Genomic DNA, 13,737 nt, shown 5'->3' on the forward strand with positions numbered 1-13,737 from the left:
CATTGCCATTCAGGTTATGTCTGGCGGTGGTTCAGGTGTTGATATTTATCGTCTCGCAACGAACAAAATTATTGGAGGTAATGTACGATAAATACAACATTTGGGGCAATGACCCTAAATGTTGGAAAACACCTATAAAGCCGCTCGAAGTAAGTAAACCACTTTCTAAAGCCAACGGAATGTCCTCAACCCGAACATATTTTCATCCACAGGAAAAATGGAAGCTCGTGCCGGCGTTTCTCCAAGTCAAGGGCCTGGTGAAGCAACACATCGACTCCTTCAATCATTTCATCAATGTCAACATCAAAAAAGTTGTCGAAGCGAACCAGTTAGTGCTAAGCGATGCAGATCCTTTATTCTACCTGAAATATCTCAGCGTGCAAGTTGGGAAACCTGACATCGACGAAGGATTTAACGTGACCAAACCAACGACTCCGCATGAATGTCGCCTTCGAGACATTACCTACTCAGCTCCTATAACAGTCGATATTGAATACACCCGCGGATCGCAGAGAATCATCCGGAATGGGCTGCTGATAGGGCGAATGCCCATCATGCTCAGGTCATCGAATTGCATCCTCACCGGGAAGTCGGAATTTGAGTTATCGCAAGTGAACGAGTGCCCGCATGACCCCGGCGGTTACTTTGTTGTACGCGGCCAGGAGAAGGTTATTTTGATCCAAGAACAACTGTCTTGGAATAAAATGATCACTGAAGAGTTCAATGGAACTGTTCAGTGCCAAGTTACCAGCTCTACGCACGAGAAGAAGTCGCGTACCGTGATTCTAAGCAAGCACGGGAAGTACTACTTGCGGCACAATTCCATGACGGATGTAAGTTAAAATTAAAGATTCTTTTGGAACAGTAAACTTAGAAAGTATTCTTCCCAAAGGACATTCCGATCGCGATAATCTTGAAAGCGCTGGGAGTGATTTCCGACCAGGAAATAATGCAACTCATTGGCACGGATCCGGACACGCAGAACAGATTCGCGCCTTCCCTACTAGAAAGTTTTCAACACAAGATTTATACTCAGCAACGGGCTCTGGATTACATGGGATCGAAGCTGGTGGTTAAACGGTAAGTTCCGATTTCTATTTTCTGTGAACCATGAAATGTTTGCAAGTGCGCCGTAAATTTAAGTGCTCTCCCTGCTTATATGACATACACAATATCAACTGGCAGGACTACTTATAACAGCGTTATTTAGAAACTACAAGAGAGGCGGATTGGGTGTGTGTGGGCAAGAGGAAAGCCTCGGAGCACTCAAATCCTAGTCGTCCCTTGAACTCGATTCCCTCGTCTAACGGAACACCCCAAATTTGTTTATGTATCGCGTGATTTCAACTAGTAGATGTGATGCTTCCAAATGCAGCTGGAGCGCTTCACCACCTGATGTCTGACGGGTCTCTAAGCGGAGCACTTACATAGAAAATCCTATATGGATTCCGCTCCTTTGTTACAGGAATGATACCTACCTTCTTGTACAATTCCTGTTCTAAACATATGCCCAGCTAGTTGATCATGACCAATCAAAATGGCCACTAACTCCTGCTTTTCAACGGGATGAACTTTGCAGTACGTTTGTTAAGTTCTGACAGGAAAAGTTTGGTGTGTTTAGCAGCATTAAGACTGCCACCTGCCATTATGGTAAGCTTGTTTCCAGTTTTGGTAAGCAGAATTAGTCAATGCTACTGATAGCTCGACTTACTGGTAGCGGCCTTTATCGTCCTATACCAGTGTTCCAGCATCCCATTGAATTTCGGAGGGTACGCAGTCGTCCGATGCCGTTTAAATCCTAGGAATTTGCCTAACTCCAAAAACGGGGTAGATTCGAACTGCATTTCCTGGTCTGTAATGTCGGCTAGAGGTATTGGTTCAGGCCACCGCGTGAACCTATCGATGATTGTGAGGCATTATTTGAAGCCTTGCGAATCTCGCAAGGGGCCAATGATGTCAATGTGGATCGTGTGAAAGTGCTTGGTAGGGGGAGGGGATGTACCTACTTCTTTTTGTATGTGATTGGTGACTACGCTTCTAGCACACGATGCACTGTCTGACCCAGGAGTTAAGATCCTAATTCATTGTGCCAGAAATATTTGCTAGTGACCAGCCAATTCAGAGGTCTCGCAGAATATTTCGAAGGTTAAGCCGAAAAGTGGAAACTCCTGAAATTTGTATTTGGAGTTTCCTTTGAGGCTCTGAGGCACTGCGTCATCCTTCTGTGCCTCGGCGATTGCCGAAAATCTACCGGAGCAAGAATTTGACCTTTGAAATGCGTGACAAAGTATCTGCTACTACATTGTCCTTGCCGGACACGTGCTGGATGTCCGAAGTAAACTGGCTTATGAGGTTCAGGTGTTAGAATTGGCGAGGGGACGGTTTGTCGCGCTTTTGCTTAAAAAGTAAGAGGTTTGTGGTCCCTGAACCCTTTAAACGGCCTGCCTTCTAAGGAATATCGAAAGTATTGCCACGTACGCGGCTAATGTTGTGGCAGAACGAACAACTTCCATCTCGCACGCGCGCAAGTGCGAATCGTTTTGGCCACGACATCGAAAAACAAATTTATGACAACGAAAATTGTTTTTCGATGCTTCTTCCACAAGACATGTGTAACATTTGTACTCAGACTTTCAAATGGAAAACAAGCAAACAGTTCATGGTAATCATGCAAAGCCTAAAAAACTAAAACACTTTGCTAAATGTGATGACGAACTAGTACCTGTTGATATACCTGCACCACCAACCAAGGCATCACGACGATCTAATTCTAAACCAAAGGCAACAGCAGCGACAGTGAAAGCTTCCGGCGGAGCAAATAGAAAGTCGAAAACATCAACACCATCCAGCACACCAACTACACAACAATTAGTATCTCAGAATAATTTCGTCTTTCCAGTGACAGAATCATTTAAGCGACGTACATTGCATCGCAGCAGATAGCAATGAAAACAGAGACGCAATGAATCACGTCTTCCGATGGTCGTTAGCAGCAGATTTGCTGTTGTTGGACATGTGGGGAACATGCCCAGCAATAGCAAATCTGCGCACAATGACCGCAACCTCTTCATCAGGTTTAGCCGCATCTTCGAAAAGCGCATCATCAATAGCCACAAGCTTTCCATCATCAACAACAACATTTACACCTTCACTAGCAAGTCATAGCCGTCGCCTGAGAAGATAATCAATTTAATTTCTTGGGTTGTTCGTTTCTGTAAAACGATATCCTCGGTACCTTCTGCGGCCCTAGGGTTGCCGTCGTTTTGGTGTAGGCGCCCGGCAGCATGGTTCCTCCAACTCGAGGCCCAATTTACTTTAATTATGCGCTGGTCGGGCTGGACGAGGAGGCAGCCGGGCTTGTATCCGATGTCCTCGAGGACTGATCTTATACGCAATTAATAGAGCAGCTCGAAAAACGCATGTCAGTAAGTGAGACGGCTAAATTTAACTACTTACTGACAGAGCTAATGCTAGGCGATCGTGCGCCATCCAACTACAGCAGAGCTGAAGGTGACAAAGGCGACACCGAGCTTCTGTAACCTTTGTGGCTGCATAGACTTCCAGAGAACACAAATGCCATTTTGACGTGTGCGGATTCGGGATCTTTGGATCTCATGACTAAGTCCAAGTCGTTAAAACTCGGCAGTTAGCGAGGTTGTGCGCAAAGTCGTGTATGAGTGGTGTGGGGTAGCGGTCTGGAATACTGTGACCATTCAGACGTCTGTAATCACCATATAGTTCCCATTCGCCGTTGGGCTTTGTGTGTGTAGTGGAGAAGACCAACAGCTATTTGATGGTCTGCAAATATCCTGCTTTAAAAGTGTATCAAATTCTTTCTTAGCAACAGCATGCATCTGAGGTGGTAATGGACGCACTTTCGAGGGATAGGGGAGCCAGTAATGCGGATGTGATGTTGTACATCATGCTTAGCTGGCTGCGAGAGACTACTTGTGGTAGTTACTTTGCTGTATTTTTGAAAGAGCGCGAGGGCCAGCTACTTCTTCAAAAATAGTAGAAAAGCTGACAATTGAGCAGTGGCAAGTTCTGCTGAAGACCTAAACGTGGTTGTGGGGTGTATAAGAGACCTGTTCTACAGATCTTCCAGCAATCCATTGTGGCCTAGGAGGTCTGCGCCTAACATGGAACTGCTGATATCCGCAATATCAAAACGCCATGGAAACTTTCGTTGAAGTCCCAGACTTACGTCCACTTGCCTGTGGTCGTAAATGCGTATGGTTTAAGAGTTTGCCGCCGCTAGTTTAAATTGTCAATTCCGCGATACCGAGAGGACTGAGACGTCTGCGCATTTGTCGATTAGGTAATGAAGTTTGCTCAAAAGATCGTAGATGGTTAAGCGGCTAGAAACTGCGTTCTGGGTAGCCGCCACCGGAGCTCCCAACGAGTTTTGTTTTTTAGTACTGTTGACGTGCACGCGCTGCTTCTTTGCCTTGTCAACAAGGATGCGGTGGTATCAGCAAATTGCAAGGCTCGTTGAGGTCCCCGACCTGAAATACGTCTGCTGAAGCTCGGTAATTTGACCCGTAATCTCCCGCGACCCTTCACTGACCGTGGGACATACATGCACCTCGTAGATCTTGTGAGCGATGTTCGCAAATATCTCCAAAGACCCGGAGTCCGTTTAGGCGAAGATACGTGGGTGCTTTCTGGGAGTCGCTGCAACCGCAGCGACTTCAGAAGCTCCACCCCGACCTTGTCTTCCGCCCAGCTGTTCCATCTCACGCAGTAGTTGGCTCGGGAAGCGGTCCCAAAAGATGAGCTCCGTCAGCAGTGTGTGACAGTCGTTTGATGAGGGTGTCCTTTCACTTTGAGAATGAGCATTCTTCGAAAACGTCGGCGACAAGCCCAATCGACTCCTCGTCTAGACTGACGAGCGTGATTAAATCGCGTGGCGTCAACAGCAACTGCAATTGAAGGAACGAGTTCTCCGGGTTATGTCGCCGAAACGGTGGCACTAGCACCGCCCCTGTGGCCACGGGGTGTGCGGAAGTGCCGGAGGCGTCTGCAGCGTTATTGTCGTATAACATTGCGAACTTAACCTGAATTTACGGAAAGGATTTTGTCAGCGATAGGATTTTGTTGGTCAAAGGTGAAGCCACTAGCAGTCGTCATATACTTATACAGTCATCATATACAGAACAGGTACCCCTCAGCCCAGCCGCTCCTTCACTACACTGGACAGGAACTCCAGGTTCAGTTTGGCGTTATAATATTTATTAAAATGCTTTGCCGGAAGTTCCTCCGGAACACCCTGTCACCCACCTCGAAGGTAGATGGTCTTGCCCTCAAGTTGTGATGGCCAGCTGGTCTCTGCTGGGCCGATCGCAGTTTCTCTTAGATCTCCTGTTTTAGGAACTCCGTCCTCGCATCACTAGAGATGACCGAGGAAAGATCCTGAAGGAGGACCCTGCATGAGCGATCATATCCTTACCAAAAGTCGAAAAGTAAGGTATGTGTCCGGTGGCTGAATGTACAGATGATCTCAGTGCGCAGCAGATATCAGTGAGCCTTCGGTCCCAGTCGCGCTGATCAGGAGAGACGTAAACTCGGATGGCGGCTATCAGGGATCTTTTAACTCGTTCGGAGGCATTTGCCTGAGGAGAATACAGAGCGCTGAACACGTGATTAATGCCATTTAATGGATCTTGTACGAACGCACTGTGGTGTTTTTATTTCCTCCGACCATAATTTAAAAATGTTGTCCCGTTATTCAACGTATCCTAAACTAGAGTTTTACCGATCCCTACCTATATGTCGAGGACAGAACTGGACTGAGTTTAAGAAAGTATAAACCCAAAAGAAGCAATATTATTTCCGTAGAAACGAAACAGAATGTTGTCCGCAAAAAAAAAAGTAAATAGTCCGAGATTCCATTTAGCAATTATGTACTTCCAAAGAAATTAGAAAAGTCGGCCCCTGCTGTCCGTTATTGAAGAGTAAAAATACGTGACATAATGAATATTTCTGATGATTTTTGGTATCCGCGTCCGTTATTCCGAGGGCCCGCTAAATAGAGACACTGTTGTACACTTTATTTACCGCACATCCTCGATGTACGTCATTTTGTCCGCTATTCGGAGACGTCCATTAAATAGAGGTATGTTAAAGAACATACCTCTAGGCCTTCGCAGCAGATAGTGTCCGGTATTAACAGGCTTCCAGTAAATAGAGTGTCCGTTCGGCATCGATAGAATTGATAAAATCTTTGTTTGTGATTTTGGGCAGTTTACTTTCACCAATTTGTAAATGGTGATGCCAACGAGAGCAATCAAAGTGGTCCCTCATTTCTTTTCAGGGAATATGTCAACTCAACTTCGTATTGATCTTTATGTGACTGTCAAACCAACTATCCACCACCACAAATACCCTGCAACTACTTAGCAAAAAATTATACGAAGTTTTATATGTTTCAGATTCCAAACGTCCGGATCAAAATTCAAAACTCCAGGAGATGAAGCTCGTGATCTTCTCGCCACCACTATTTTGGCTCATGTGCCAGTGGAAAATTTCAACTTCCAGATCAAGTCCATTTACGTCGCTCTAATGGTCCGTCTTCACTTTTTATGTGTTTTGAATTACAAATAAATAGTGTCCTTCCAATAGGTACGGCGAGTTATGACAGCAGAAGTAAACAGCGCAGCTTTTGACGATAGAGATTATTACGGCAACAAACGTTTGGAATTGGCAGGTTCCTTACTATCTCTCATGTTTGAAGATTTATTCAAACGATTCAATTGGGAATTGAAAATGATTGCAGACAAAAACATTCCCAAAATTAAGGCAGCGCAGTTTGACGTTGTTAAACATATGCGACCTGCTCAAATTACAATAGGATTGGAATCGGCAATTTCTTCTGTAAGTACTTTTTTTACTTTTGAAGGCAGGCGTAATAATACGATCAAACTCTAGGGTAACTGGACTATCAAACGGTTTAAAATGGAGCGCGCTGGCGTAACACAAGTACTATCACGACTGAGTTATATCTCCGCTTTAGGAATGATGACAAGGGTCAATTCACAATTTGAAAAGACACGAAAAGTATCTGGTCCGCGTTCCCTTCAACCGAGTCAATGGGGAATGTTATGTCCCTCTGACACACCTGAAGGAGAGGCTTGCGGTCTTGTGAAAAATCTGGCGTTGATGACCCACATTACCACAGAAGTTGACGAAGCGCCAGTTATTCGACTGGCCTTTAACGCCGGCGTTGAAGATATTCGCCTTGTGGGCAGTGACGCAATGAATAACACAAGAGTATTCTTAGTTTTCATAAATGGTAATATTTTGGGGGTGACAATCGATCTACAGCGACTAGTGCAGGTGTTTAGGATGATGCGCCGAAAGGGTCTCCTGGGTCCGTTTGTATCTATACACACCTCTCATTTCCAACGTTGCGTTTATATTCATACGGACGGCGGTCGTTTGTGTCGGCCCTACATTATAGTCAAAAGGGGACGCCCAATGGTGGAGCAGATACACATTGATGAATTGAATAGTGGTTACCGCAAATTTGAAGATTTCCTTCATGACGGTAATTAACAACAACTATAAGGATCAGAACACTTCACGAGTAAATTATTTCTCGCAGGACTCGTGGAATATCTCGATGTTAACGAGGAGAATGACTCATTCATAGCTTGCAATGAAAGTGAAATAAACCCGGAGACAACAACGCATCTCGAAATAGAACCGTTCACATTGTTGGGGGTGTGTGCAGGTTTGGTTCCATATCCTCATCACAATCAAAGTCCGCGAAACACATACCAATGTGCTATGGGTAAACAAGCTATGGGTGTTATTGGATACAATCAGAAGAATCGTATTGACAGTTTGATGTATAATATCGTTTATCCACAGGTAAATATGATTACTATAAAACTTTTCCAAACCTCTTATTGCATAAATTGAAAATATTCGTCAAAATTGTCTACAGAGTCCGATGGTTCGATCAAAAACCATAGAATTGACCAATTTCGATAAACTCCCCGCTGGTCAAAATGCAACGGTCGCAGTGATGAGTTATTCCGGCTACGATATTGAGGATGCTCTTATCCTGAACAAGGCATCAATTGATCGAGGTTAAACATAGAATAAAACCAATTTTCAGTTTAAATAAAGCTTCATAATGTTCTAGGTTACGGGCGCTGCTTGGTTTACAAAAACTCAAAATGTACGGTGAAACGTTATGCAAACCAAACGTACGATCGGATCATGGGTCCTATGAAAGATTTGGTTACTAACAAAGTCATTTTCAAGCATGAAGCGTTAGATACAGATGGCATTGTATCTCCTGGTGAAATGGTTGTCAATAAGCAGGTAATTTGATTAGTTTTAAAAGTCGTATGCTTTGAAATTGTATATTTATGAAAAATAAACGATTCTGCAGACCCTAATCAACAAAGAAATGCCTGCGGTAACATCTATAAATCCTCTAGAGCAAAAAGAGTCCGGCAGCAATCCTGTTCAATATACGGCGGTTAGTTACGTTTATCATTCATCTGGTTTTGATTCGGCTAAATGTACATTCTCCTCATCCAGGTGCCAATCACATACAAAGGCCCGGAGCCAAGCTATATTGAAAAAGTCATGGTCTCTGCAAACGCTGACGAAGATTTTCTGATCAAGATTCTACTGCGTCAAACTAGAAGACCTGAAATCGGTGATAAATTTAGTTCAAGGCACGGACAAAAGGGTGTAACAGGTAATTTCAAAATTCAAGTCTGGGAAGACGGTGATTCCAACCAATATTTCATTTTTCTTAATCAGGTTTAATAGTAGAGCAAGAAGACTTGCCTTTCAATGACTATGGCATCTGCCCGGATATGGTCATGAATCCTCATGGTTTTCCGTCTCGTATGACAGTAGGGAAAACGCTCGAATTATTGGGTGGTAAAGCTGGACTTTTGGAAGGGAAATTCCATTATGGCACAGCATTCGGTGGCTCCAAATGCAAGGATATACAGGATGAGCTTTTTAAACATGGCTTCAACTATTTAGGAAAGGATGTGTTTTATTCTGGAATAACGGGAGAGCCTTTAGAAGCATACATTTATTCAGGACCTGTAAGTATTCAATCTACATTTGTTTTTATGTAATTCATAATAGCCTAGGCAAAATATATCAGTTCATTTGTTACTTCTTAGCTATCCAATCCTGTAATATTATGGTAAAACTTGTAGGCGTAATCTCCTCGGAGACATTTCTTTACATTCACCTGTTGTTCCCATGGCATATATCGTTACTGTTGTGGAAAAAATCAAATGCATATGTGAACTAAAATAAACTACATATTATAAAGCGTGAAAAGGAAAGGTCGAGGGACGGAACGGGACATTGAATTCTACTAAACTCGTATTGCTAATGGGAAAACAATGTCAAGCATATCCTGGTCATGTTTTGCATTCGAACTTCACCCAATGCAATGACCGAGTAAGATAAGCGTTAGCCTTCCATAACCTGAATTCGAATCCCGCTTATGAGGCTGTTTGAGGGCGTGGCTTTGTGTTCGTCAAGTTGCTGACTGAAACTCCGTCTCATTAAAAATCAGATGAAGGAAAATAGCAATAACAGGCTTTGTGGCTATGTGGAATATACTATAGAGTCATTCATGCATGATGTAGTTATATAACCTCATATTCTTTCAGCTCAAAAAAAAAGACCTGTGGCCCTGAATACCGTTTAATAACGCCCCAGTCCTAGCAATTAGTCCACTTGGGGTCTTTTCAGACTTTCACAGACATTTGAAAACGGTATCTGTGTCTAAGCTTGTAACACGTGTCCTGGCTGTTCGGACAGGCTCCGACACAATTGTGCTTGCAAGTGGCGTCGCAAAACGTATAATAATATACGTGGGTTATTTAAACTACAAAGAATCTAGCAACATAGGGCCCAGTGCCAAAAACCGAGTGACAGCTGGCATACATAGGCTGAAGGTCTGGCCAATTCTCGTTCCCAAGTACGATCTATGTGAGCCGCACCAGAGGACTTAGTTGTCTCTGTTAACTTTCCGCGAGAGACAACTAAAATCTACAACAATAACAACAACATAACCCTATAGGGGTTAGTCATTTATAAATGGCTCTATTCTAAAAAAAAGTTGACTGACAGTTTCATCAAGGGCAGAGGTGACTCATCAGACGCTACCTCACCTCTGCTCTGAGAGCAGCGACAAGGTGGTGATCGCTCCATTTATATATAATCGTAAACTCGCAACTGGCGGAATGACGACCCCCGACTATCCTAATTCTATAGATATTGGGGACGTATTCGCCTGGTGATTTCAGGTCAGATTTGATTTTGACTTCATTAACATGTTCAACAGTAGCATATCTCCGGTCTCAGAGGTGAAAATTATCTCAAGCCCAGTTTTGCTATTAACTTAAATAAACCCTGTACTTAAAGTTACTCCACTATTGTAAATCCTATCTGACGTGTCTTGGTGACAGCTCCCGCGACATGCCGACTAAAAATAATCTTGTTGAATTCAAAGCTCCAAAGGAATGCTAGGGCGTTCACTTCAGGCAACGCGGCAGGATGAACCCTGGTCCTGTCGAAGAAGACAAATACGCGCCTTCACTCAAAATATTAGTACCCTAAATCGAAAGACGGAAGCACTTACGAGAGCCCTTCGGAAAAGAGGCGTTGATATTTACACTCTACAAGAAAGCCAAAAGCTACGACATAGAACGCGAATACGCCTAAAAAGGGCTATAAACTTCTCTATTTTGGTAGTCCACACACTCAATATGGTGTTGGCATTGCCATCTCAGAGGGTTTCCGTGATGCCACTAAAGAAGTCGCACGATTTGATGATCGGCTGATGAAGCTCACCATTATAGCAGCTGATCGTACTATTCACTTCTTCACCGCGTACGCACCACAGACAGGTCGACCTGGTGCTGAGAAAGATGCCTTTTGGCAACTTCTTGATGCAAATACTTGACACGTGCCTACTGACGACTATATCCTCATTGCCAGCGAGCTTAACGGTCATATGAGTGAAAAAGCGGACGATAACAGGTACCATGGGGGAAACGGGTTTGGCGTGCGAAATGGTAATGGAGCCGGAAATACTGCACTGGACCAGTGGCGTAACATGCCAGATCACATCGGAAAAGAGGACATCCGCTGGCATGGCTTTACACCAATCATGGAAAAATAGCGAGAGGCGTGTCTTCGATTTGAATGGTCATGTAATTCGACCTGATGAGAATTCATTCAGATTGATCTGAATATCGAAAGGCCCTCCAAAACAACGCTAGTTTGCCTCTTGACTCCAAACAAATCAGGCATAGGACGGAGCCAAATGGTGCAACCGATCAAAACGAAGCGACCTCGCGACGGAGCAAAGGCTGAATGAGTAGAACCTAGGCGCGACGGTTCGATACTAGATAAACTTCAGCTTCTCGACCTCATATCCTGGGTTCGAATCCCGACCACGCCTTGTATGTCTGTATATGACTCTGTGCTCGTCGAAGTTTTCTATGGATATCATTTGCACATCATCATCAAGTGCGATAACATGAAGCCGACATATCAACAATAGGAAACAATAACAGACGATATGGGATTTCTTTTATAAGGGCATTTAACGGTAGGATTATGCCGCATTATACCTTTTGCGTTCAAAATAAAAAGGGCCCAAAACTACGACTATTTCAAAACAAAAGGCAGTGTAAATCTTCATTCTATCTGTACCTTTTAATTTCCAAATCACTTTTTCATCTACAATCTAATCTAATTCTTTGGATAGTGCGCGCGCATTCTCCTGGTCGTTGCAAATCAGGTTTAGTTTCATGTATTATTATCAGCAGTGGCACATCTCCGCTCTCAGAGGTGATGATTGTACCCAGCCGGACCTTTGTCTCCATTCTTTGTCTTCTATTCACCTTTATCGACTCGTTTTCATTTCGCACTTATAGGGCATGCCCATTGCCCTGTCTATAATTTCGTTTATCTGCCTATCTCTTATATATTTGCTTTCCTACGTAAGTGCGGGGTTAGTTTTCTGCTGATATCTGTTTTATCCGCTTGAGCCATTACAAAAAAATCAAAAACTTATTTGGGCTTAAATTTAAATCTTTGTCCAGGAAACGATTGGTTTATCAAGTCCTAGTGAGTGACTTGTATTCTATCATACAAGGGCAACTGAGTTAATCAATCAGTGCGGAGGAAGAAGATAGTTTTGTCTCCTTAATCTCCGAAAACAAATGTTGGGATCATTCTTATTTATCGGTGCACCCACTTTAATGCTTTAACGTCGCTAATTAATCAATTGACCCACTCTCACAAACTGCGCAACTGAAAAATTTTAAAAATCCTCCCACATGATAAAGATCCTCCATACCGATATCTAATTAATAAAATTAGTGATAGTATGTTCTTGGAAATAGAGTTTAAACTCCCTTAAATACATCCTAAAATTGTGAAAGTTGCACTAACAATAAACCATCATATAGAGCATTATACTGGAAAGTTTGATGAAAATTCTATTATTCCAACAAAGTTATAATTGTTTTGCTAAAGTTATTCTACTCCACACATAGAATAGCAATAAAACCCTAAAGTGAATATTGTAATATCAAAATTCATAAACATCGCAGGCTACTTACAAATGGCACATACTCTTGCATAAGAAAAATACACGAAACTACAAAAGCGCCGAGCCGTCGATTGCCGACTTGTTTTTCTTTCAGAGAAATATTTAATGCGCCAATGTTTGTGGATATTGCTCAAAAACTTAAAAAGTAATGGACCCAGTGACCGTGACGCCTTTCGCCCTATTCGTCTTTTATATTCGTTTTGAAGGCTTCCAACCTCGTGTTTTTCGGCATAAGAATAATGGCATAGTGCTGGCCAATCTATGGCAAATGTTATGTTCTTTGTAAGGGGCAAGAATCGTTCGCTCCAAATTGCTTAACTTCGATGGATACTATGAGAAGTCCTGCCACAAAAAGTATCTAGATCTCCCAACCGTTTCTCTTGACATTTGCGCTAAGTTTTCGTCAAACATCACCTACCGCTGGAACAATGCTGCGATAGTACGCTCTCTACTGCAATACAGTTATTGCACCAACACACTATGGTGTTATTTACGGCAGTTGATATAGTCTCTTCCACTCTGCAGCCTGTGGTTGTCCCCTTCGCAGCAAAACTTCTCACCAGTCTGCCTTACTCTACTCCCCGCTCTTTAAGGGGTTCATCCCATGTGTTGGATCCGCGGAATTGAATTTTTTTGGCATCAATTGTATCTAGATATAGTATAGAATATATGGGTAAAGTGATTTTTTGATATTCGGGGTCGTTCGGAAATTATAATCTTAAACACGTGATAAGTCACATGCTAGATTTATGTCGATCGCCACTATAAAGCTCGTAATTACCGGCCCGAATGACGATTCATTCAGTAGTTTTTTTTTTTATTCATTGAAGAAGCCGTAAAAAAATGCCAAAATGCAAAAAAAAAGTTTAACACGGCACCAAAAATATAGTTTTTAATATTTTTGAATAATCCTAGTTTGTAGAGACTTCTCTATGTTAAAATGCCGTTTACTTTCTTCTCTAAGATGGTCGTAGCGCCCCTCTAGCGTGGCATCAGAAAAACACCTTTTTTTGGAGATGGGTGTATAAATTACTCTGTATTTCAATAACTATGTTATCGGGCTAGAAAAATTACTTTGCACGCTCGAGATATTAACAAACCTATGGTGACCATTTCGTATT

The 13,737-nt window shown here is 42.9% G+C and overlaps 1 protein-coding gene across 1 annotated transcript in view; it reads left to right on the top strand.

Annotated features, from left to right (window-relative positions):
• Nucleotides 1-13,737, top strand: part of LOC119650808 (DNA-directed RNA polymerase III subunit RPC2) — a 15,988-nt gene continuing 2,251 nt past the window's right edge. The window contains exons 1-12 of the mRNA XM_038053949.1: nt 1-149; nt 213-833; nt 893-1,080; nt 6,432-6,564; nt 6,622-6,873; nt 6,928-7,546; nt 7,604-7,872; nt 7,949-8,093; nt 8,150-8,331; nt 8,402-8,491; nt 8,554-8,716; nt 8,782-9,077. Of these exons, the coding sequence (XP_037909877.1) occupies nt 81-149; nt 213-833; nt 893-1,080; nt 6,432-6,564; nt 6,622-6,873; nt 6,928-7,546; nt 7,604-7,872; nt 7,949-8,093; nt 8,150-8,331; nt 8,402-8,491; nt 8,554-8,716; nt 8,782-9,077 (3,027 nt within the window). The 5' untranslated portion in view covers nt 1-80. The remainder of the gene's footprint in view (nt 150-212; nt 834-892; nt 1,081-6,431; nt 6,565-6,621; nt 6,874-6,927; nt 7,547-7,603; nt 7,873-7,948; nt 8,094-8,149; nt 8,332-8,401; nt 8,492-8,553; nt 8,717-8,781; nt 9,078-13,737) is intronic.

Source organism: Hermetia illucens, chromosome 1, assembly GCF_905115235.1.
Source record: "Hermetia illucens chromosome 1, iHerIll2.2.curated.20191125, whole genome shotgun sequence".
Taxonomy (NCBI): domain Eukaryota; kingdom Metazoa; phylum Arthropoda; class Insecta; order Diptera; family Stratiomyidae; genus Hermetia; species Hermetia illucens.